The sequence below is a fragment of the Rattus norvegicus genome, chromosome X (genome assembly GCF_036323735.1).
Source record: "Rattus norvegicus strain BN/NHsdMcwi chromosome X, GRCr8, whole genome shotgun sequence".
Classification (NCBI taxonomy): Eukaryota; Metazoa; Chordata; class Mammalia; order Rodentia; family Muridae; genus Rattus; species Rattus norvegicus.
In genome coordinates this window covers 38,171,810-38,198,325 of record NC_086039.1, presented here as the reverse complement: position 1 = coordinate 38,198,325, position 26,516 = coordinate 38,171,810, and the positions used below count along the sequence as shown (strand labels likewise).

The window sequence follows — 26,516 nt, the reverse complement described above, 5'->3', positions numbered from 1 at the left end:
ACAGCACACCACTATTATATAGTTCTCTTAACAGAAACTAAATCAAGCCAATCATTCATTTAGCATTTAACTGGTTACTTTGGAAATTTTCAAATTTTTAGTTCTCCTATATGCTCACAACCTACAAAACTGATTTGAAAATATCCTTTCTCCCTTAGCACACGAGGAATAGCAAAACTGATTATGCTTTTATCTGCAGTAATAGTCCCTGTGTCATCGTTTTTCTTATAGGCTTGCCCTAATTTTGCTTTCATCTCCCAAGAAGATCCCCAGTTTCTTCAGTTTCTTGACCCATTTATGCCTGTATACTTTTGAGCCATTGATAAGGCTCCTATTGTGTGTCAGTCACTCTTATCATTCAGCTCCTACTATGTGTCAGTGTCAAATACTGGGACCTCAGCAGTGAGCTAAGTGGACAGAAGCCATAACTAGACAACATGGAAAGACACAATAATAGTTCAGAGAAGTACACAGTGTGTTGGATGAGAAGGAATTCTGTCTCGTTAGGAAAACAAATCAGGAATGAGGTACAGAGAGTGTTGAAACATTGTGCTTGGTCAGAGCATGTCTCTAGGCCAGAGGTTAGCAAACTCTGAGCTGAGGAACTCCACTTGTTTCTGTAGATAGAGTTCGGTTGGCACACAGACAGATTATTCATTTACAGATTGCCGCTGGCACTTTGATGATGTCTCCACAGAGGTCAGTGGACATAGCCTACACTGTATGAACCACAAAGGTGTTAGACTTTTGATGGGAAATGCTGTTGGATCCTTTTGCAGAAAAGTGCAAAGTTTTGCGTTAGGTAGCTCTAGGGAACAATTAACTGCATTGTGCTGTTCTGTTTCCGAGGAACTGTCCCAAGCATAGACAGTAGAACTGAGGTGAGGTAGGTCTCAGGAGCTGTTTCCCAGGTGACTGAGCTGTGGCTTGTCCAGGGTTGCTTGTGTTGTAGAGTAATAATGTTTAATTCCAAAAGCTGTTACTTTTTCTGGCTCCAGCTCCTACTCCCCAGGGGTAAACAGAGCTCAGGTTTTACCCTGAGCAGACTCCTGGCCTTTGAAACAGGAAAAGCAGCACTGTGTAATGTCATAGGCATGGACTCTGGAGCTCTGATGCCCGAGTTGAAGCACACACTCGGGCACTTGTAACTTAGTGATCTCAGGCAAGTTCCTTAACCTCTCTGAACCTTTCTCAGTTTCTTAGTCTATAAAGTGGTATCTTCGTCTGTCATAGTACACTTGCTAGATAGAGTGGTGATGGCAATGTGACCTGATTTGATAAAGACACTCTGATTTCTGTCTGTATTTACCTCACTTTGACTCTAGTTTGCACATTCAGTTATAGGAATGACTCATTGTAGACACTGAGTACATTAGTACAAATGAAGCCAAGGCCTAGCTGTGTCTTGGTTTTTGTTATGTTTTGTTTTGTTTTGCCAACATCATGTTAGCTCATCACTCAGTTTTCTTTTGCCCTGTTCATGGGCTCCATGCAATGGAATCTGATTACCAAAGGGATCACACTGTGTGAGCCACAGGCCATTGAGGATCCCTCTTTCACTTTGAAGAGCCTTTGCCAGAACCATTTGTCCCCTCATGTGTCCTGGCACACTGTTAACCTCCTGCTCTTGGCTCCAACGTCATTTGTTCACCAAGATTTTTCTTGTGTTTGCTGCACCGCCCCAACTCAATGCTCCATATCTACTTTCTTGTATTATATTTTATCTTAAAAAAACACAGAAATTGGTTTGTTTTTATTTTTGTGTGCATGGGTGTTTTTCCTGAATGAATGAATGAATGAATGAATGAATGAATGAATGTCTATATAGCCTATAGGCACTGTGACCATGACCATCAGGAGAGGATGTCAATTGTGAGCCACCATGTGGGTACTAGGAACCAACCTAGAAACAAATGCTATTCCCCTTACTGTGTTCTCTCCTGCCCTACGTCCACAGAAAAAAGCAACAAAATGAACAAATGTATCTCAGCAGACAATGGAGTCCTATTGTATACCAAATAGACAGCAAGACAGTAGTCACACACATCCTTATCCCTATCTTAAAGGGAGTGTATTTTTTAGGCTAATTGTTAACGACTTCAACAGCCTGCTAACCCAGACCACTTCCTAATGTTCTGTAAGTACACAATGAACTCTCTCATCTGATTACCTAAGGTCCAAAATGGCTTCAAAGTCTGAAGGATTAGTTAGTTAGTTAGTTTGTTTGTTTGTTGAGTGTCTACACAAAGTTCAAAGTGTTCCAGCTTTTGTAACATTTCAGATTTTGGGGTCTACGAATGCTAAACAGGTAAAAATCTGTGCAAATAAAATCAGTTCAAAATAACTTTAAAAAAAATGATGCACTTCTAGACCCTAGCAAGCCAGGCAAGAGATGCTTAACCCATATTGTAATTCTGGATTTGGGAGGGGGGATAAAAACTTTCTTTTGCATAATTATATCTAAAACTTAATGTGGAAAACCTTGAGAGAGAAAACTTACGGGAGATAAAAACTAATTAGAACAAAAAAAATGTAATGAGAGGGACAAAACTTGATGAGAGAAAACATCGATGTCTCAGTCTAGACTAGTCTAGAGTAAGGGCAATAGAGAAGAGAGAATGGTGAAATGGAGTGTTCTCCAGCTTGGAGCTGATCTGATTCCTACCAAATTATGTCTTAATAGGAACGATCACATGTGCCACACTTTTTTATACTAATTTCCTTTGTACTAATAAGCATGTGCTATCTGTATCATGGCTTCCTGTAATACTATAATTTAGCCTCTATGTGTTTACTTCATGGCCATCTTGAGGACTTGTCTCCATTTACATTGCAATTTGTTTGAATGCCTGCCAGTGTGGGCTGTCCAGAGAAGGCACAGTTGTGTCCCTTTTGCTCACCAGTGCGTTCCTAGTGCCTTACATAGTGCCTGGCACGTAGTATTGACTCAACAAATATTTATTGTCTGGGAATGAGCCCAAGCGTGACACAGTACTTGTGTTCCATGCAATGGTGGAGTCCTGCTGTCAGGTTCAGATTGGGGATGAGCTGGTTGAGGTCCCTAGCAGTATTAGAGAATACACCTCTTCTTCAGTCCCCAAATTCCTCTTATAAAATATATGGACTTCAGCCATCTGAGTTGCTTTGAAGTATAAAAACCTTTTGAGATAGGGTCTTCACAGTAAGGATAAAGCACAGAGAGTACCTGTAAGAGAGTATCAGTAAGGCAGGAGTGGAAAAAGATGGGCATGAGGAAGGGGGCCATCAGACTGCTATAGGAGGTGGGCTGGTCGAGGAGGAAAAGGAGCAGGAAGCTGTGAGCATAGTAGACACAGTCATTTCTAGATTAGCACAGTTTCACCCACAGGGTATAAGCCGGTGTGAAATGGTCAGAAAGGTGTCTGGTTCACCTAAGCAGGCAATGATGATGACACCGACAGCTATGGACTATCCATCAATGCTGACCTGATAACGTTCCCTTTACTGACTGACTCCCTCCATAGACCAGCTTTAAAGACACAAAGATGGTGATGATATCCAATTTATGGGTAAAGAGGCAGAGGTAAAGGAGGCAGCAAATAGAAGTAAGCACTTTATCCTGTAACGTGTGATGGGCTCAGGTTAAATATCAGAAGTAATTGTTATGACTTAGCACAAAAAAACAGATTGCCTCTCTCCATCCCTCTTGTTTTCTGCATACAATATTAATTGCATGCAAATAGGCCTTAAAAATCTTGTCGATGAGTTGGCATTATTGGATGGGGAGTGCAGCTGATTGGTCGAGCACATGCTTTACATTCATGAAGCCCTGGGTTCAGTCCTTAGCAGCACTCAATAACAGCAGCAGCAGCAGCAGCAGCAGCAGCAGCAGCAGCAGCAGCAGGAGCAGCAGCAGCAGCAGCAGCAGCAGCAGCAGCAGGAGCAGCAGCAGCAGCAGCAGCAGCAGCAGCAACAACAACAACGTGGCATTATTTTATAGAATAATTAAAGGCAGTGTATATTACTTATGGAAAGTGAGTTTTAAAAGTGGCCATTTTGAGATATCACAATGAGATATTTGGTTTTACTTGTAGGTGCATATTACATGTTATTCAGGCAGAACTATTTCCATAGGAAGTAATATCATCAATGTCTTGCTAAGTACAAAACTGATGATCACTACATTGAGCATTTACTATGTACCAGGGATTATCTATGTGTTCTAAATGTAGCGATACATGTATATGTCTAAACAGCCAGGAGACAGATACTGTTTCTATTACCCTCATTGTATAAATGAAGAAACGGAAACACATTTTGTAGATGAGAAGCTCAGTTCTTCACCTGAGGTTTAGAGGCAGCAAGTGGCAGAGTCACAATTGAAATTCAGGGACTTTTACGCTTCTTCAAATGTTTTGCCTTCATTTTCCCTTTTAGCCACAGAGTTGCAGCTTTCCTGTGGTTAGTACTTAGTGACACTCACAAGGATCTATAAAGTTACTGTATACTCCTTCCTGAGAACTGCTGTCACTTGACATCCCCATTTTGACCTGCGGCTTTCTTGACATCCCCATTTTGACCTGCGGGTTTGGTTTGTGTTTTTTTTAGAAGGCTTTTAAAACATTTCACATTTATTTTTATGTTTGTGTATGTGCTTGGTTGTCAGTATCCACACATTATATTACTGAGTGTATGCCTTCCAAGGTCAAAAGAGAGGGGCAGCTATGAGAGGCTTCCACCTCTCTGAGGAGACAGGAAGGGAGTAATGGGGGCAGGGCTATCTGAGGATAGGACTGGGAGGAGAGGAGGGAGGGGGGTCCATGATCCAGATGATAGGTAGGTAGGTAGGTAGGTAGGTAGGTAGGTAGATAGATAGATAGATAGATAGATAGATAGATAGATAGATAGATAGATAGATAGGATGTCAGATACCCTAGACCTGGAGTTATAGGTGGCTACGAGCTGTCACCATGTGGGCGATGGATGCCAACTGTCCCCAGGTTCTCTGCTAGAACATAAAGTACTCCTAACTGATGAGGCATCTCTCGCTCCTAAGACATTTTTGAGGCAGAGTCTCACTATGTAGGGCATGCTGGCCTTGAACTTACAACATTCCCCCTGCTTCAGTCTTCTGAGTGCTGGGATGACAGAGACCACCATCTCTGCAACTACTCTTTTGGAGCCTCTTAGTGCTTTGCTCATGTCAGACAAATGCCGTACCCTGAGCTGGACCCATAGCTCTTCATGCCCATACTTTCCAAAGAGAAACGGGAAGACAACAGAAAGACTGCTCTTCATACTCAGGCTACACTTTTCTTGTGTTGTAAAACTTTTCATCTGTCCAAGACTAACCTGTACGTGTGACAAGTATGATTTTTATGTTCTCAGCCTTCTGATTTATCCTTTGAATTCTAGTCTTACCAATAAAATATTTTTGCCCTTCCTTATACTGAGTAGCCAAGTGTGGTTTGGTAATCAGGTGTGGGCTCAGAAGGACCCTGTCTCTTTATGTGCTACCCATAGAGAGTGGCCTTCCTGCTGTGATGCTTACACTTCAGCTAAGGTACACTTTCTCCCCTTGCAGCCTATTCAAGGGAGTTACAACCCTTGGAACTGACGTGACACCCAGTGCACCTCCCAGTTCGCGCAGTCTTTGGGGTATGGTGTTGAATGATTTGCTTGGTGAAAAACTCGAATTCATTCAGTTGGGTCCTGTTTTCCCAAAGTATCTGAGGAGTCAGTCTTTTACTGCAAGAGAAAAAAGTTCCACACCAGTTGGAACACCTCAGTTTTGGAAAGATCGTTTTAAAAAGTGCCGTGAAGCCACCCATGTTGCACCGGTGCTGGGGGTCATTTAGGAAAACGCAGTGTCCAGACGCTTGTGGGTGGTAGGAATTTTATGGTCTGTTTGTGAGTCCAGTTTTGCAATCTTCAGAGGACTCTGTTTGGGCTGTCAATGAGAGCCATTGAACCTGACAAGTTGCTGTTTGCCAGGTCTCCTGGCAAAACACACTGACAAATCTCAGTGCTGGGTGGGTCAAAAAGGATAGTACTAAAAAAAGAAGAAAATGGATGGCCCTGCTTTGGTGTGAGGCCAGAGCTTGATGCTACAGCCAAGTTCCCTGGTGATAGAGGAGTTTCCACTGCCGGAGGCTTCCCGTTCTGGCTTTCTCCACCCAACCTTACAGCATCCAGTATTAAAAATAACTCCACTTCCGGTGTAGCCACACAAGATCAGTTGACTGCCTTGTAAGCAAAAGGAGCAGGTAGTGTTGATGCTTTAGCAGAGCCTGTCCTTGATGAGAGAGGAAGAAAACGAAAACGAAGGGATGACCAGGCCACAGCTGGGAGGTTTTCCTGGATGGGTGAGCTGAAGAAAATGGTGTTGCCTTCTCCCAATTCCCACGGCATTCTGTGCCCCAACCAAATTCAGCATTGGCTGTCAACTGTGCCAATTTTGGGTTATTGATACTTGCTTTATTTTTGAGTCGTTTCCTGTAAACTTGTATGAAGGGGGAAACCTGGAAAGTGATGTTAGGCTGTAGGGAAACTGTATGATTGTGAAAGGCAGTAATATTTTGAGGCAGTGTCCCATATAACCTATCCCAAATAGGCTGGAAATCATGGAACCCCGGGATACTGAGGGGACAATGATTGGTAGGGGTTGATGATTAGGTAGCTAGAAGGGCAGAGGGTGTACTGGAAACTTTGTTGGACTGGGCTCTAATGCAGTCCTCACTACTAGGTTTCTCTGAGCCTCCCTTGGATCAGGAGAAGTCTAGGCAATGAGCAGCACCCATCTTTAGCATCACTTAGTTATTTTCATCATTACTGTGGCCAAAGTACCTGATCCAAAGCAATTGGAAGGAGGAAAGGTTTATTTGGGCTCATGGTTCAGAGGCTAGAGCCCATCATGGCAGGAAAGGTATGGTGGCCTGAATGGCTCAGAACCGTGCTGATGGGGATGCCTATCATTTCCTGGAGATCAGAAACTTGAGAAAGAGGAACATTGGTTCTCAGCCTGCTTTCTCCTTGTCTACTTTTATTCAGTCTGAGACCCGATACAAGGGGATGCCACCTAGATCCAGAATGGGCCTTTCCCCCTCAATTCTCTCTGGAAAAGCTCTCACACTGAAACATGTGCCTCATAGATTTATTTATTTTATTTATATGAGTACAGCATAGCTGTCTTCAGACACACATGAGAAGAGGGCATCGGGTCCTATTATTTTGTCTTTTTTTTTTTTTCTGGAGCTGAGGACTGAACCTAGGGACTTGTGCTTGCTAGGTAAGTGCTCAACCACTGAGCTAAATCCCCAACCCCAACATCGGGTCCTATTACAGATGGCTGCGAACTACCATGTTGCTGGGAATTGAACTCAGGACCTCTGGAAGAGAAGTCAGTGCTCTTGACCACTGAGCCATCTCTCCAGCCCAAGAGGTTTCTTAATTTAATCAATTTGGCGATTGAAATTAGCCATCACAGCATCCAACCCAGACCCAAGTGCTATCACCACCACCACCTTCTAAGCTGTCACTGTCACTTACCATTAATACCATCATTATATCTTCCATTGCCCATAGGCCGAATTCTGAGAACTTCCTATTTCTGTAAGTCATCTTTTACTGGAATACAGCCATATCCATTTGTTTACAGATTGTGGGGGGGGGGTATTACTGCAGTGGCAGGTTGCATCAGAAATACCACAGTTCATAGCTCACAAACCTGAAAATATTTATAAAGAAAAGCTTTATGATCCCCGATACAGAGAAAACCATTAAACATACAATTATTTCCAATCTTCACACTTTCCTGAACTGGAGCCCCCATGATATTTTAGATATACTATGTAGCCAAATCTGAGTCTCCATTTTCTTGATAATATTTCTGACGTGGTGTCGCTGCTTTATTGAACTGCGTAGACATGCTTCTACCTGTTTGAAAATGGAGCACAGAAAGCCCAAACTGTACCCCCACTTCTGCTCTTGTCTCTGCCCATTCACTTACCTCGCAATAGCTAATATGATCTTGTCAAAGTGAAGCTAGGACCAGATTCCCCATGGTGTAAAATCCTTCAGTGACTTTTCCGTTCTGCAGAAAACAAAGCATTCATCTTCGTCTTAGCCACCAAGTCCCATTCTACATGGGAAGCTAGTACTTTCCTGCCTCTTCAATGTCATGGCTATATCCAAGGCTATGCATCAGAAAACCACAATATAAAACAAAACTAATGAAGAAAAGTAATTCCCCTTTAAAGGGGACTTTCTGTAGACAGTAGCAGGTGATAGACATAGGAGAGGAGGCATTGGAAGATACCTGAAGTAATGGGTTGGGTCCTTCCTCCAATCATCCAGAACATGGTGATCTCAAGCCCTGGGGATGTGTTCCTGAGACTTCACCTCCTCTTTGTACTACCTGATAGGAACTGTGAGCATAACCTATCTGCCTAATATTTTGATGATTATTATAGGAATAGATGCAGCTAGAAGCAGTGGTTTTCAACTTGTGGGTTGAAAACCATTTGGGGGACCTTACACAGGAGCCGCACATCAGCTATCCTGCATATAACACATTTACAACACAATTCAGACCAGTAGCAAACTTACAGTTATGAAGTAGCAATGAAAATAATTTCATGGCTAGGGCTCACCACAGCATGAGGAAATGTAGTAAAGAGGCCGCAACTTTAGGAAGGCTGAGAACTGCTGCTCTAGAGACGATAACTCCTTCAGGAAAATTTGAGGGAGAAAAAGATCCCATTCATAGTATCATCAAAAGAAAATACATTATTTATCCAACTCTGGCATCTCACTTGACCTTTCTAAGCATTAATGTCATAACCACAAACAAATAGTGAGTTCCAAGACACCAGGGGAAAGGAAGCTTTTCAAAAAGTCTGAGAAAACATCATTTGGGAGGGGGAAAGAAAACCAAGTTGCAGTGGAAATAGAGCACAGACTGTAAATGTGGTAATGGCAAGAAGAACATTTGAAGAAATGACCTTCTTTTTGCATTCTGAGTTGCACTAAGTGGTTTGATGCCATTAGCCAGGTGATCCTATTGGTTTTTCCTTTTATTGGTTGAGTAAACAAATAGAAATCTAAGCATTTTCCCCACTCAGCTTCATATAGTTATAAATTTATTTTCTGTTCTCTTAGCTTGGGCTGCCACATGAGGATGAGGGTAGTCTTAGATATGTTCCTTAACCCTTGGGTGTCTGACTTGCAACTGTATTTTTTTTATATCTCCCCTCCCATGGCTAGGAGTAATGGGTAGAAGAAAGGTCTCAAACACGTTCAACAGATTGCAATAACAATGATTCTTCTAGGGAGATTGTCACCAGAACATGCCCAGAGATGACCTGCGGACTGCCATCTTCCACAGTACAGTCTGTTGGCCTCAGATATTTCTCACTTCACTCTAGGCTTAGGAACCTTTTACCACACAATGTTTGCAGCATTCCAGCCTTTAGTGATCTGATTTTTGTGGCTATAATCAAATATATGAGGCTTTGTACCTGACCCTTGGCTGCAAAATTCTCCTAACCGATGGAATAACAATCACAAGGATATGTGTGAGGTGGAGACATTACAAAGGAAGACAAAGAAGCTGGGATGTTCTTTGATATTGACTTCCTCACCAGAACTAACTCATGGGTCCATTAAGAGCTATCTTGATGCCCTCTGGGGACTTAAAGACTTCGCACTAGATTCCAACTCTTAAATGTTGCATGTGCTCTTCTCATCATCAAACTGGATATTAAGCTTCCAACACATGAGCCCTCCTTGTGTTAACAATATTCAAACTATAGCACCAAGGAAACGCTTTCAAAATAAAGGAGGCTAGCTTGGAACTAAAGGCAGCCCAGTGTAACATTTCAAACACAGTGGTCCTTTCCCTGTAGTACTTATAGATAGCCAAAAAAGAAGGTAAGAAAAGGAGGAAGGTAGTAGAAGAATGAGGAAGAAGGAAAGGAGCCGGAGAGATACAAGTTACCTTTTTTTCTATGCAACAAAGCACTCCTCTGTATTGGTTACATTTCTCATACTTGTGGCCAAATACTTGGCAAGAAGCAAGTTAAGGGAGGAAGGCTTTATTTTGCCTCACAGTTTGAGAGGACACAACCTATAATGGGGAAATGACTGCAGTAGGTGGCTCCTTGGTCGTGGGTGTGTGCAGCTGAAGTGTCTGAGCTTCTCACATCTAGGCAGAATGAGAAGTAGAGACTGGTCTCATAAGTAGAGTTGGGATACCACACTCAAAGCCTATCTATCGTCCTTTCCTCATCACTCGTTTGTTCCAGGCAGTCCCACAACTTCCCAAAATAATGCTACCAGCTGGGGCTCACATGTAAAACATTTGAGTGGGTGTGTATTTCCTATGCAGACCATAATAAATTTGAACTTGACAGCTTCCAGCAACAGCCATTTTGTCAGTTTACATTTGGAATACACTCTCTTGGCTGAGTTCAGTGGGACAGTCCTTCTGCTAGTCACAGTTGGGACCACTCAGTCATCTGCAGTCAACTGTAAGTTAGTTGAATGACCGTTCTTGGGGGTTAGCTGGCTGCTGGAGCACTGGAGTGACCCAGCATGTGGCTTTCATCATCTGGCAGGCTAGCTTAGGCTTGTTTCCATGCTTCTGTTTGCATCCCACTTGAATGGACCCAAGGGACAAAGCAAGGACAAGGTCAGCGCATACTTAAGGAATGGACAGACAGACTCCACCTTTTTTTATTGGATTTTTTATTTACATTTCAAATGTTATTCCCTTTCCCCGTTTCCTGTCCATAAGCCTCCTATTCCATCCTCCTCCCCCTTCTTTTGTAAAGGTGTTCCCCTCCCCAACCACTCCCCTTCCTGCCTCCCCCGCCTGACATTCCTCTACACTGGGGGGGGGGGGGGTTCCAGCCTTGGCAGGACCAAGGGTTTCTCCTGCCATTGGTACCCAAAAAGGCCACCCTCTGCTACATATGCAGCTGTACCCATGGGTCTGTCCATGGGTAGTCTTTGGGTAGTGGTTTAGTCCCTGGGAGCTCTGGTTGGTTGGTATTGTTGTTCATATGGGGTTGCAAGCCTCCTCAGCTCCTTCAATCCTTTCTCTAACTCCTCCAGTGGGGACCCCATTCTCAGTTCAATGCTTTGCTGTTAGCATTCTTGGCATCAGCAATATTGTTTGGGTTTGGTGGCTTTATGTATATGGGATGGATCCCCATGTGGGGCAGTCTCTGGATGGCCATTCCTTCAGTCTCTGCTCCAAGCTTTGTCTCCACATATTCTCCTATGGATATTTTTGTTCCCCCTTTTAAGAAGGACTGAGGCATCCACACTTTGGTTGTCCTTTTCCTTGACCTTCATGTGGTCTGTGGATTGTATCTTAGGTAATCCAAGCTTTTGGACTAATATCCACTTATCAATGAGTGCATATCATGTGTATTTTTCTGTGATTGGGTTACCTCACCCAGGATGATATTTTCCATTTCCATCCATTTGCCTATGAATTTGATAGCTGAGTAATATTCCATTGTGTAGATGTACCACATTTTCTGTATCCATTCCTCTGTTGAAGGGCATCTGGGTTCTTTCCAGCTTCTGGCTATTATAAATAAGGCTGCTATGAATATAGTGGAGCACGTGTCTTTTTTATATGTTGGGGCATCTTTTGGGTATATGCCCAAGAGAGGTATAGCTGGATCCTCAGGTAGTTCAATGTGCTATTTTCTGAGTAATCTCCAGACTAATCTCCAGAATGGTTGTACCAGTCTGCAATCCCACCAACAATGGAGGAGTGTTCCTCTTTCTCCACATCCTCACCAGCACTTGCTGTCACCTGAGTTTTTGATCTTAGCCATTCTCACTGGTGTGAGGTGGAATCTCAGGGTCATTTTAATTTGCTTTTCCCTTATGACTAAAGATGTTGAACATTTCTTTAGGTGTTTCTCAGCCATTCGATATTCCTCAGCTGAGAATTCTTTGTTTAGCTCTGTACTCCATTTTAATAGGGTTATTTGGCTCTCTGGAGTCTAACTTCTTGAGTTCTTTGTATATTTTGGATATTAGCCCTCTATCAGATGTAGGATTGGTAAAGATCTTTTCCCAATCTGTTGGTTGCCATTTTGTTCTAATGACAGTGTCCTTTGCCTTACAGAAGCTTTATCTGTAGAGTTACATTATAAATGGACATGAAGAACTGATGTTTTGCAGTCTACCAAAGTAGGGATAGTTACCCATTTCTTACACTAGCAAAGACACAGCAATACTAAGGTTCAGTTTGAAGTTCTCATGTTGAACTTTAAAAAAAGATAGCAGTGTTACTATTGTCCTACCTTCTACAGCCTTTTCTTTCAAATTAGGGCCAAATGATAGCATAACTTCTTACTCATTCCCAGTGGGAACAATATAACTTTGTGAGTAAGTGTTTCATCATCTTCAACACCCTAGGACTGAAGTAAGGCACAGTCAAGAGTTTAGTGCATATCACATGACAAATAAGTTTGGAAATAGAATTTTAACAAACTGGCCTTCATTTCAACTTGGGTTAAAAAAGACAAAAGTATGGTAAATGGAGGAAGCATTCCTATATTTGGTCTTCTTGGTTTAATTCCTAGGGTCCATTCTATGTGTCCAATTGGTTCTTCATTTCTCAACTGTGTATTGTGCAGCCATATCTCCTCTCATTACTGATAACAAAGCATCAAAACACAGCTTAAATATAGAGGGAAGTGCTCTGCTTCATAGTGGAACGAGAAGCTTGCAGTTAATTAGGACGTAGCAGTCATAACAATCAGGGTTGATTACAGGTATTTGTCTACATTCCTGGTGAGATGTTTTCATGGAAAATGAAAGAAAGTTCATTTGAAGCTAATCTTATACGGCTTCAGCTTAGTGTGAGGCTTGCATTTAAGAAATCGGTATGTCTCTTTTGTGTGAAATCATAAGGTTATATTTTTTTGTGAAATGGCTAACTGGTGAATCATTGTAGATGTGTTTACCTGTAAGATGACAATTGCTTATACACAAAAGAGAATCACGACCTGTTTTGAAATCACTTCAAATTTAGCATTTCCCAGTACTATCGTGCTGTGGAAGGCAACAATTGCCTCATCCACGACAATAGGACCAACCATCAGGGAGTCATTTGGAAGTGATTATCTTACCTTGTGACTTTTATTTTCTTTTTCCCTCCTTCTCTCCCTTCCTTGAGATCTGGTCTTGTGTAGAATAGACTGACCTCAAACTAGTTAATAGATCTAAAGATGGCCTTAAACTCTTGATGCTACTGATTTCACCTCTTGAATGGCAGGCAGGTTTACAGATAGCCACCACCACGCCCTCTTTTATGCTGTGGTGCTAGGTGGCAAACCCAGGGCTTCTTGAATGCTGGACAAGTACTTTCCTAACTGGAAAGTACTACACACCCAGTCTCCTCTCCCATCCCTTCATCCCTGGCCCCTCCTCCAACCCTCCCTTCTCTTCTTCCCCCTCCCCTCTCTTATTTTCCCTTCCACATATTTCTTTTGTGCTATGCATTACCAGGGACTCTGCATTCTAAGTACTCTCTCACTGAGTTGCATTCTCAGCTTCCATTATGCACCTTTTATCCCTCTATTCTAGCTTGGGCGGAAGTAGCCAGCCATATTCCACTCCCTAGAATATACTTGGTCAGCTATAAGCTACGGAATGAAAGAGAAATAGAAAGAGAAAATACAGGACAAAGGAGGATGGAAAGAGAAAGAGGGAGAAAGCCAGGGAGGAAAGAATGCTGTCAGTGTTGCAGAAAAATACCATAGTGGCTACAGTTTCAGAGGCGTACCAGCTACTACCAGGCTGCGCCATTGCATCTTAACTCTCACACTTTCACCATGGTCTAAGAAGTCGTCTTTTGAGATGGCCCAGAAGACAATTCTAGCAACAATCTAGGTCTCTTCTGCCATTTGATAATGACACATTTATTCCCTTTCGAAGTTGTTTGGCCCTGTGTCTCAGTTTAAGCTATTCCTCTCTTTAGAATGTTCTTTCCTGTGTCCTTCCATGGAGAGAGCTGTACATTCTCTGGAGGTGGCCGAATCATTACCCTTCAGAGGTAATTTGCCTGGATTTTCCTTATTCTGGATTAAGGGACCTTTCTTCAGTGCTCTTGTTGCTGCCTGCAGCTAGTTCATATGCCCCCCACAGAAGTCATAATATGCTGGATTCACGCACCATTAGTCCCACTATCCAGGGGGCCTTGAATATGGTACAACCTGCTTAAAACATATATGTAGGCATTTTGGTGTATATTTAGTGAATGAATTATATTTAGACATTTCAAAAGCCAACTCACACGTTTTAAGATTTATTTATTATATATAAGTACACTGTAGCTGTCTTCAGATACACCAGAAGAGGGTATTGGATTCCTTTACAGATGGTTGTGAACCACCACGTGGTTGCTGGGATTTGAACTCAGGACCTCTGAAAGAGCAGTTGGTGCTCTTTACCACTGAGCCATCTCTCCAACCCTGACAATTCACATTTAATCTGTTTCTAATGGGCTGTATGTAGAACTAAACAAGCCAGTCTGTGGAGACAAGGTCTTGTAGAGAAGGGCTGGAATATAAATAGTGTGACCCCAAGGTTCTAATCTAGAATGACTTGTGTTCCTCAGTGACAGTATGAACCAACTTAAAGCATGGCTGGTCCTGAACATGTCCACTTGACCCCATCATCACCATCATCACCATTCATGTTAGTTGTTTCCCCTGTTTGTATGGGGAAAGGTCTCTTCCCTTATTTCTGGACCCATTCCTAATTGCCAGGGCCCTCTGGTCCTTTCTCCCATGATGTCAAGGTCATTGTCAGGGATTGTGAGCCAATCTCTGGTCTTCAGTCTGGGTCACTAATTAATCATTACATTCTAGGAAGCACTGGACCTTTTAGGATGCTACATGTCACCATTTTGTTTTGTTCTTTGACCAAGGTCACATTGCTTCAGAGCGCAGTAAAATAGCTTCTCAAGTTTGTTGTCTCCTGTGCCCTTTACTCCCACTGGACTGCCAAGTACCCTCAAGTTGCATAACCTAAGGACCAGCTCTCCAGGGCAAGACTTCTGAGTTTTGGAGGCAAACTCCCTGAAGGCTTTCTTCTGCCCTGGAGCAGGGTCCTAGATACACCCAAGGAGAGATTCCCTCCCACTCAAATCGTTTATAGAGGCTGCTTGCCTTTATTTTCTTTCTTACTACATTGACTTTTGCCTGAGCTTTAGCCAACCTGATAAATAGAGAAAGTTGGATACATTCCCAAACTCCTGACGTCATGCTTTGGGGTACTCTGCAACTATGGGAGGTTTCAGTTAATCCTAGCAATTGGGGAGCTAGCTGTTCTTCTCTGAGAAACTTCTCTATTTTGTGCCATGTCTTACATAAGTTGATAGGGCTTCTTTTGTGACTTGCCCTTTCCTTTTAGTGACGTAAGTGCTCCAAACCTTGGCAGCCGCTAAGTTTCGTTACTGAAGTGCTGGTGTGGGTGGGATTCCTCTTCCTGTTTAGTAGCTCTGTGAGAGGAGGACTAATGGAAATGTGTCCATCAAGGTAAATTGGTATCCACAGGCAGGAGGCTGAGCAGCTTTTTAGTTAAGTTCAGGCCTCAGTGTCCATGAGGCAAGTTCACATTTCTTTTGTTATTGTTACCAAGGATTTGCTCATGTGAATTCCTACTTTCTAGAAGAGAAACTGGTTTCTTATGTCTGAGATCAGAAGCCTTCAGTGCTCCAAAGAAGGAGGGAAGGTGACAATGAGAAGAAAAAGTGACAGCATTCCCTCCCATCCATCTCGTCCTAGAGCTTCCTTTCTGAACTGTTTAATCCTCATGCTTTCAGTTTTCTTCACTAAAAGAAACAGGCTTAGTTGTATAAATAATACATGAAGTCATTGATGTGTTCATCGAATTCAGGTTCGTTTCACCCTCCATGTACCAGTCCCGTCTGTGAAAGATTTGGTGGGTTTTCTTTTATGATTTTTTCTTTATAAGTTGACCCATGTCAGTATACAAGCTAACATACACAAATACAGCTTGCATTGTTTCTTCATGTAGATATAAAATCACACGTGCACGTGCGTGTGTGCGTGTGTGTGAAGAGCTTGCTTTTTTTTCATTTGACTTATATGTACTGACAGTCTCTATAATGTTGAGCCATCTAAATCAAGTGCACTTTCAGCCATTGAATCATCTTGGATAATGTGGTTGTGCCATCATTCAAATATTCAACTCCTGGGATAGTGAGAATTCTTCCTTCACCTCACATAAGGCTTTAAGAGTGTTGTTTTTCTTGATATATTTGTGGATGTCAGTATACCTCTGAATTTAAAATCTCTGCACATTTTTAGTGTTTTAAGACAATATCTTCAAAATAAATTATTGCATATATATATGCAATATATATGCATAGATATTTAAGTACAATCTGCTTAGTTCATCCAGTATTGCTTGTCATATATGATTTCAGCACTGACTACTTAGAATTAGATAACCAGTTAGGGAGCTCATCCCTGGAAGAGACTAATTCAACCTCTCTCAGCAGTCTTTAGTTGCCTGCAGTTCTTTGTGAACTATATGGAAGGACTTTGAGGAAAGAAAGGGAAAGAGGGAATTGATGAAATTTTATTTTAATTTAAAAAATCAATTATGAGTAAAAAAAAACTAAAAAATAAAGAATATACAATTCAAAAATCAAAATCTCTTAAGTGCACGCAAGCGTGTATATTGTCACAAGCTCTCCAGCTTTCGGTATTATTAACATGCTTTTTCATCTACTGGGAAAAGCAAATGTCACTGTTGTTTGCCCTACTTTTCTACCTAAAAATGTTCCAAAGGAGCAAACATAGCCTCCTGTTGTTCATTAATCGACTGTGTTAGCAGGAATAATTAAGTGTGCTTTATTGCGGTTGTCAATAAGGTTTTTGAAGACATAGTATGCTTGAGTAGTGAAGTGGCATCGGAATATTATTTGAAATCTCTATGTAGAAAGCAATTTTACAAATGTTTAATAATAAAATGATTTCTACTCTCAACTCACAATCAATTTGTTTCCGTTTGCTTATGCTAATGTTGTTGGTACCCATCATGTACCATATTAAGCAGTAAATTGTGTTTTGTAATCCTAGGACAGAACATGTTTGGCCTTCGTTTTTCTTGCCTTTTCAAGACATTGCTTAATGGAGGATTTGGCATGTTTGGGTTTCAATTCATCAAGACATTCCGTTTTCTTCTTAGAGAACCTACTATGATCAATAGACTCTCACTGTGGTTTCTCTTCTTTACATCCAAATCCTGGATTCCTCCTTGAACATCAACTTCTGTCCTAGCAGTGAGTTGACAAAAGACAGAAGTAGATCTGTTGGCTCCAAGAGGACATGGTGGATTGTTTCTTTACTGAATACCTTGATTGCAAAAGTGGTCATGTTTCTTTTTCACAAGAGATGATGCCATTAATTCCAAGTGACTGTCATCTTTGAGCCAGTAGCAGTACCAGAGAAAGGTGTGATGGAATATTCCAAAAGATATAGACCAGGGACTCAGCAACGCTCTGTGCTTTAAGTAGTTACCTTGCTTCTTCTCTCTAGCATGCTTCTGCCTTCCTCTCAGTTGTGCTGTAATGAATGACCCCATCTCCTCTTTTCAGCTCAGGGCCAAATGTATTATTCAGTCAATAGTCATTTACTCAAACTTCTTAGAGAAAACAATTTGTCTTTGCCTTTTGAAACATGTTTTTTTTTTCAGAAACAAATGATACAGAATATGAAGTGACATATAACCAATATTGTTTCTGGAAGAGTCTGCCCCACCCCAGATCTACCCTTATCACCTCACCATATTTATAATTTTTACAGTTGCGGTAGAAAAAAAATACCCTGACAAAAGCACCTTAAGGAAGGAACTGTTCGTTTTGGCTCTCAGTGCAAGAATCCCATCCACCTTGACAGCTTTGCAGGCATCAGGAGCTTGAAGCACCTGCTTACATGGCATCCACAGTCAGAAAGAAGAGTGACAAGTGTTCCTTCTCACCCAGTTCTCTCCTTTTTATACAGTTCAGGAACCAGTCCCTACAATGATGCCATCCATTTTTAATATGTATCTTCCTACATTATCTAACCTAATCAAGATAATCCTTCACAGGCATGGCCAGAGGCTAATGCAATCAAAATAACTCCTCACAGCTGTGCTAAGAAGCTTGCCTTCCACATCCTGTCACCTTGACAGTCACTACTAACCATTATACCACCCAGCATACTTATAATGCAATTAATGCTGATTTAGGCTGAGTGGCAATACATACATGGATGAGGTCACCCCCAAACTGGCTTTGGGTTGTTCCTGCCATTTATAATCTGTTCTCTGATAGCAGCGTTTGCATTGTTCATTTCTTTCATAACTCCACTGTCAAAATGCAGTCTTGGTGTGCAGTATTAATGCCTTCTGGCACCATGAAGATTCTCTTTACATTGGCCTAAGTATCTGTTCTTGTTTTTATTTTCAGATGTGCACAGAGTCTCCTCCCTCTTTTCTCTGAACTTCCTGTCAGGTGAGTCACTATATTTGTTTTTCCTTCCATATTTCACAGCCTTCTTCATTCCAGATCCCCCTTTTCATCACAACCTCATATTTTTCTGTCTGTTTGGTTTGTAACTCTTTACTCCCACTTGGAGCTCTCATTTCTTTAGACATTTTCTTTTTCTTACAGAAAGGCCCTTGTTGAGCCTTTCTTTTTGGTAACCTTGGTAACAAAGGCCAATTGTTTTTGACTAGGCTTTTTGGAAAGGGTAGCCATTGAAATGAAATGGAGTAATGGAAGCAGAAGAAGGAGCCTGATTATCTACGTAGGCCTTTTTGGACTGGTATCTAGCTGGTTCCCCTGTCTTGCTCCTTGTACTGGCTTCCCTGGCTCTAACAGCTTTGTTGTGTTTTGAAATAGATCATGATATGTTTTCCTGGTCGCCTGAAGTACTGTGTACATGCAATTTTCAGAGTGCCTCCCAAACAGGTTTCTACCTAACTTCCTTCTAGACAAATTCTGAAGCCACTACTGACTTTCATCCTTTCCTTTTCTTCTGCAGTACTTGGGGCCGAATCCTGGGACCTTGTGTGTATTAGCAAGTGTTCTGCGTTGTCCAGCACCATCACTTTTCCTTTCTTTTGGGACTCAAACAGTAGTTGTTTCTGGGTTTTACTTGATGTAAGTTGTCAAATTTTTATGAATAATATAAATATTCGTTATAACAATTTGAATTTACAAAATAAATAATAAATAATAAATAAAATATAGGTATTAGTAAGTTAATGTTATAAATAAGGTTTAAGCACCCAATAGGGTTACACATATATATGCCGTGATTTAAAGCAGGTGATGTCTAATTCTCAATTGAAGACCATACTGTACTCGATGGCTTTTCATTTTATTGTTACATCAACCTGAACCTCATCAGCCATGAAGAAAAAGTGTCTTTTAAGTTTACCAGGCTTGGAAAACATTACCAGTTATCGGACAATACCAGTAGCTACTGAACGTAAGTAGCTGCTATAAACTCTCAAGGACAAGACAAATACGTTTTACTCATTGAAAACTCAAGAGCCCCTAGCAGAGTATCATGTATACAAGAGAATCTCCGAAATATATGAAAACTAGATGAACAAATACAAGAAATTATTCAAAAATACGTTCAAATTCAGCATTAGAGTACACTGTAGACTTTATATTCTGACCGCTTATAATCACAGCTAAGGCTTTGACTCTGTGCAGAAGTTCAATATATTACGTCATTTATTTCCTATTGAACTCTATGAAGCTGCCTTATTATCACGGCCATTTCTTCAGCTGTAAGATTTCCAGAGGCTAATGGACATCTCAAGGTTATACTTGTAGGGGGTGGCACTTGGATGCCACAGTTTGCTCGGCCAAGCATGCACTCTTAGCTCCATGTTTGCTGTTTTGTGCTGTTGAACATATGTACTTTGAGCTTTGGGGAAAGATCCTGAAGGGTGAGAGGAGAGAGAGGAAGTGGGTTTTCCCCTTACCTCCAGTAACTCAAACGAACACTCAGGAGTGCAGTGGGGAAATGTGGGAGTGTGCATGGGAGCTGAAATTCATCTTTCCCCCCAGTTTTTGAGTATATGTTTGCTGTGCATAATTGACTTCCAATTTTGCAGTCTGGTATCAATTCACGTTCTAAAAATAAAAGTTTCTTTTTTCCTGTTTCAGAAAGCTCTTAAGGCTTATTGAGAACATCATTTTCTACTACTCTGTAGACTAAACAAATCATTTTCCTTCCATTTGCTCCTAGGGATGTAAAACCTTCACACACACACTGGCTTGAATATGTGTTGTGGTAAATATTACTCCAAGCTGCCTTTCAGAAGCCATTCTCACACCACTTCACCTCTTAACAGTTAACCTAGCCTCATCATTTGTGTGAAATCAATTGTTTTTTTTTCCTTTGAGAATATGCTGTGTTTCTTTGACAACAGAAATATTGGCTTTAGTTCCTCGTGACTTTATCTTCGAAAAAGATATTTAGTGCCAAAATTCTTTTGTCCTATATTTACTGTGCTTACTTCAGTTTAGAAGGTTTATGATTGTTCTTATGCGTTTCTGTAACAGAGAATTCTGTCAATTGCACATGTGTGTGCATGCACACATGTGAATATGCATGTAGCAAAACATGAAGACTTTCCCTTGATGAAAATGAATTAAGATATGCTCTATTTTATTTTTTCTTTGTGCCTCTTTGAATTTTGGGGAGGCTAAAATTTTTGCTTCTTCAATAAATTTTCATGGTGGGAAGATTCCTGAGACTTTTAGTAGTCGTACATATTCTTAGGATTTAATAGTTCTTGTTCTCCCTGCCCCCTTCAGAACTTGGTCCATTTTGTGTAGATTTTTTTAAACCATTGAAGGAAATTGTCATTAAGATCCTTTTATCTCGTTTGTGCCCGTAGCGTTTGCATGATATTGCCATGTTCATTGGCTCTCTTGGTTAGTTGTTCCGTCTCCCTTTCCTATTACCCTGCTTCTCAATTTTTACTAGCATTGTCTTCTCAGAAAATAGCTTGACCTTATTAATTCTTTCCTTGCTGCTTTTTTTCTAAGTCATCATTTTATGCTCTTACTTTATCATTATTTTCTTCTTTGGATTCATATTGTTATTTTCCAACTTTCTTAACAGGGGCCTTAATTTATTAACTTTCAACCATATATATATATATATATATATATATATATATATATATATATACATATATATATAATATCTGTGTGGCTATATCCTCAACTATACCCCATATTTTGATACACAATGTTTATATTATTGGTCAGGCTAAATTGGGAAGGAACTGTCTTGTTTATAAAGTGATGTTTTTGTTTTAAAGTCTAATTTTTCTGATGTCAATAAATATAGTATTTATTTATTTTTCTGAGACAGTGTTTCATATAGCCTCAAGGTGGCTATTAGCCAAGGATAACCTTGAGCTTGTGATCCTCCTGCTTCTCAAATGCTGAGATTTCAGGACTAGACCACCATGTTTGGCAAAATTTATTGTTGGTATTGGGGATTGAAGTCAAAGTCTCATACATACTAAGCAAACACTTCCCCCTGCACTGTATCCCTAGGATTACTTCCCTTTGGACCAATGTTGACTTAGATTGTTCCGATCCTTTCACTCTCAGGCTTTCAGTAATAAGTTGCAGGTGTGCCTTGACAGTAGCATGGAGTTGGAGGTTGAGTTATATTTTGTTTCTTTTTTTTGACCTATATATGCTTGCCTTTTTTAAAAAAAATTATTGGATTTTTTTTATTTACATTTCAAATGTTATCCCCCTTTCCCGGTTTCCCGTCCATAAACCCCCTATCCCATCCCCTCCCCTCTTCTTCTATAAGGGCATTCCCCCTCCCCAACCACTCCCCCTTCCTGCCTCCCCCCTGACATTCTCCTACACTGGGGGGGGGGTCCAGCCTTGGCAGGACCAAGGGCTTCTCCTTCCATTGGTGCCCAACAAGGCCATCCTCTGCTACATATGCAGTTGGAGCCCTGGGTCAGTCCATGTATAGTCTTTGGGTAGTGTTTTAGTCCCTGGAAGCTCTGGTTGTTGGCATTGTTGTTCATATGGGGTCTCGAGCCCCTTCAGCTCCTTCAGTCCTTTCTAAGATTCCTTCAAAGGGGGTCCCATTCTCAGTTCAGTGGTTTTCTGCGAGCATCCACCTCTGTATTTGTCATGATCTGGAAGAGCTTCTTAGCCATATCAGGCTCCTGTCAGCATGTACTTCTTGGCTTCAGCAATATTGTCTGGGTTTGGTGGCTGTATGTATATGGGTTGGATCCTCAATTGTGGCAGTCTCTGGATGGCCTTTCCTTCAGTCCAAACTTTTTTCCTCCTTTCCTTCTGCTCCAAACTTTGTCTCCATATCTTTTCCTATGAATATTTTTGTTCTCCCTTCTAAGAAGGACCGAAGCAACTCCACTTTGGTTGTCCTTCTTCTTGACCTTCATGTGGTGTGTGGATTGTATCTTAGGTAATCCAAGCTTTTGGACTAACATCCACTTATTAGTGAGTGCATAGCATGTGTGTTCTTTTGTGACTGGATTACATTACTCATATTGTTACTCAGGATATTTTCTAGTTCCATCCATTTGCCTATGAATTTCATGTTTTTAATAGCTGAGTAGTACTCCATTGTGTAGATGTACCACATTTTCTGTGTCCATTCCTCTGTTGAAGGGCATCTGGGTTCTTTCCAGCTTCTGGCTATTAAAAATAAGGCTGCTATGAACATAGTGGAGCATGTGTCCTTGTATGTTGGAGTATCTTTTGGGTGTATGCCCAGGAGTATATCTGGGTCCTCAGGTAGTTCAATGTCCAATTTTCTGAGGGACCTCCAGACTGATTTCCAGAATGGTTGTACAAGCTTGCAAATCCACCAACAATGGAGGAGTGTTCCTCTTTCTCCACATCCTCCCCAGCATCTGTCGTCACCTGAGTTCTTGATCTTAGCCATTCTCACTGGTGTGAGGTGAAATCTCAGGGTTGTTTTGATTTGCATTTCCTGATGACATAAGGTTGTTGAACATTGCTTTAGGTTCTTCTCAGCCATTCAGCATTCCTCAGCTGTGAATTCTTTGTTTAGCTCTGTACCCCATTTTAATAGGGTTATTTGATTCTCTGGAGTCTAACTTCTTGTTTTTTATATATATTGGATATTAGCCTTCTATTGGATGGAGAATTGGTAAAGATCTTTTCCCAATCTATTAGTTGTCATTTTGTCCTAATGACAGTGTCTTTTACCTTATAGAAGCTTTGCAGTTTTATGAGGTCCCATTCGTTCATTCTTGATCTTAGAGCATAAGCCATTGGTGTTCTGTTCAGGAAATTTTCCCCAGTGCCCATGTGTTCGAGACTCTTCCCCACTTTTTCTTCTATTAGTTTGAGTGTATCTGGTTTGATGTGGAGGTCCTTAATCCACTTGGACTTAAGCTTTATACAGGGTGGTAAGAATGGATCAATTTGTATTCTCTTACATGCTGACCACCAGTTGAATCAGCACCATTTGTTTAAAATGCTATCTTTTTTCCACTGGATGGTTTTAGCTCATTTGTCAAAGATCAAGTGACCATAGGTCTGTGGGTTCATTTGTGGGTCTTGAATTCTATTCCATTGATCTACCTGCCTGTCTCTGTACCAATACCATACAGTTTTTAATCACTATAGCTCTGTAATACTGCTTGAGGTCAGGGATGGTGATTCCCCCAGAAGTTCTTTTATTTTTGAGGATAGTTTTTGCTATCCTGGATTTTTTTGTTATTCCAAATGTATTTGCAAGTTGCTCTAACTCTTTGAAGAATTGGATTGGTATTTTGATGGGGATTGCATTGAATCTGTAAATCACTTTTGGTAAATTGGCCATTTTTACTATATTAATCCTGCCAATCCATGAGGATGGGAGGTCTTTCCATCTTCTGAGATCTTCTTCAATTTCTTTCTTCAGAGACTCGAAGTTCTTGTCAAACAGATCTTTCACTTGTTTGGTTAGAGTCCCACCGAGGTATTTTGTGTTACTCGTGACTATTGTGAAGGGTGTCATTTGCCTAATTTCTTTCTCAGCCTGTTTATTCTTTGAGTAGAGGAAGGCTACTGATTTGTTTGAGTTAATTTTATACCCAGCCAGTTTCCTGAAGTTCTTTATCAGGCTTATGAGTTCTCTGGTGGAACTTTTGGGGTCATTTAAGTATAATATCAAAACAATCATCCATCATGATCAAGTAGGCTTCATCACAAGGATGCAGGGATGGTTCAATATAGGGAAATCCATCAATGTAATCCACTATGTAAACAAACTCAAAGAAAAAACCCACAAAATCATCTCATTAGATGCTGAGAAAATATTTGACGAAATTTAACACCCCTTCATATTAAAAGTCTTGGAAAGATCAGGAATTCAAGGCCCATACCTAAACATAGTAAAAGCCATATACAGCAAACCAGTAGCTAACATTAAACTAAATGGAGAGAAACTTGAAGCAATCCCACTAAAATCAGGGACTAGACAAGGCTGCCCACTCTCTCCCTACTTATTCAATATAGTACTTGAAGTCTTAGCCAGAGCAATCAGACAACAAAAGGAGGTCAAATGGATACAAATTAGAAAGGAAGAAGTGAAAATATTGCTATATGCTTGCCTTTTAATGGAACTGTTTTGTTCATTTATATATAAAAAAATCATTGAAGTGTACATGTATTTAAATTTATTATACTCTATTATTTTCCTAACCATTCCTAAGGTGCTTCTCCCACCCCTTTGTTTTTCTTTCAAATTGACTGTTTCAAACACCATTTTTTCCTCTTCACTATTTAGGAAACTTGATGGATCATTTCCAGTTTTCCTGTCCCTGTTCTCCTTTCCCACCATCACCATACAGGGAACTGAAAATCCAGGCCCTATTCTACCACTCAAGTGAATCTCCCACACCCCATCATTTCTATTTTTAATAACTTATACAGTAATTGTAATGCATTGATAGTTGATCATGCCTTCTCTAATTATAGCTACTAGGAAGACTGAGGCATGATGATTATTTCACCTCAGGTACTCAGGACCAGTCTAGGCAACATAGCAAGATGGAGGGAGTACCCATCCCCCAAACATGCAACATATCAACTCAACTTTTCCATATTTTAAGATAAGTAGTACCTTTAGCCTCAGCTAGGATGAATGCAAGATCCTTTGAAGACTTTAATTAATTTTAAATTTTCATTTTTTGTCTCTATATTATTTCATGTATCTTACATATATGGCAGATACATACATAGATTTATATCTATACATATATATCCCCATTACTGAAAATAAGTTACACACACACACACACACACACACACACACACACACACACACACCATATGTGTTTTTGTGGGATGTTTTTGTTTTTTTGTGTTTGTTTGTTTTTGAGGCAAGGTCCCATAAAGCCTAGGAAAGCCCTAAGCTCACTATGTCACCATGTAGCCAAGAATGACCTTGAACTTCTGATTCTCCTCCCTCCACCTCCCAAGTGCTGAGATTTGTCTTGTGTGTTAGCGTGTCCATTTTTATCTGGTGCTAGCCAAGGTCTGTACCAATTGAGCTACCTTCTCACCACTGCTGTGTTTTTACTTGCTATTTCCCTAGTCCCCACAAGAGATTATTACTTGCCCTAGTTAGCTTTGTTAACTTGACAAGGCCTAAAGTCACCCGAGTAGGGAGTCTCAATTGCAGGATTGCCCAGATCAGATTGGCTTATGAACATATATGTGCGTGGTTGACCTGGTTGTTAGTTGATGTAGGAAAGCCAAGTCCACTGTGAGTGGCACCATTCCTTGGGCATATGTGTCTGGGCTATATAAGAAAGTTAGCTGAACATGAGTCTAACCGCAAGGCAGTGGAACAGTGTTCCTCTATAGTTTCTTATCAACTTCTACCTTAAGTTCCCTCCCTGACTTCCTTCAATGGTGGACTATAACCTGAAAGCTGAAATGAATTCTCCCTTAGGTTGCTTTCTCACAGCAACAATATGTAACTAGAGCATTACCCTTTATTATAGAGTCAAAATTCACTTGGATTTGACAGATTTGCTACCCTTAGGTCTGGGGACTGAAAAATCATAGTCTCTGGATTGTGACTCATGATTTAGAGGTCCCCTTTCAATATTTTTTCTAGTTGAACCCCTGTCCAAAGAATAAGAAGTCTCTTGCGCAAATAAAATATACCTACCTGAAGCACACCTCTTTTTTTTCCTCTTTTAATTCTTCCTTCTAGACTCTATTATGAGAATCCAGAACCCTGGAATTCCCAATCCAAACATTTTGAGACTGTTTTCAGAACTTGAGAAAACAGCTCTTCCCCATAGAAAATCATGTTGAATGTGCACGTGTTTCTAGACCCAAGAGGTAGATAACCAAAGGAAGGGCTAGATGACCAAAGGATCCATGCTTGTGGAAGGAAATTGGAGAGGCTGGCTACAGTGACCACCTGAGAATA

The 26,516-nt window shown here is 40.9% G+C and overlaps 1 protein-coding gene across 12 annotated transcripts in view; it reads left to right on the top strand.

Moving 5' to 3' along the window:
* Nucleotides 1-26,516, top strand: part of Adgrg2 (adhesion G protein-coupled receptor G2) — a 125,220-nt gene that overhangs the window by 32,961 nt on the left and 65,743 nt on the right. For 6 of the 12 annotated variants that reach the window (XM_039099517.2, XM_039099515.2, XM_039099516.2 and 3 more), the window contains exons 2-3: nucleotides 18,494-18,538; nucleotides 19,071-19,189. In XM_039099517.2, coding sequence (XP_038955445.1) covers nucleotides 19,188-19,189 — 2 coding nt within the window. In that variant the 5' untranslated portion in view covers nucleotides 18,494-18,538; nucleotides 19,071-19,187. Of the gene's footprint in view, nucleotides 1-18,490; nucleotides 18,539-19,070; nucleotides 19,190-26,516 lie in introns of those variants that run through there. The other 6 variants (XM_063279828.1, XM_039099514.2, XM_063279827.1 and 3 more) reach the window with 2 other exon arrangements.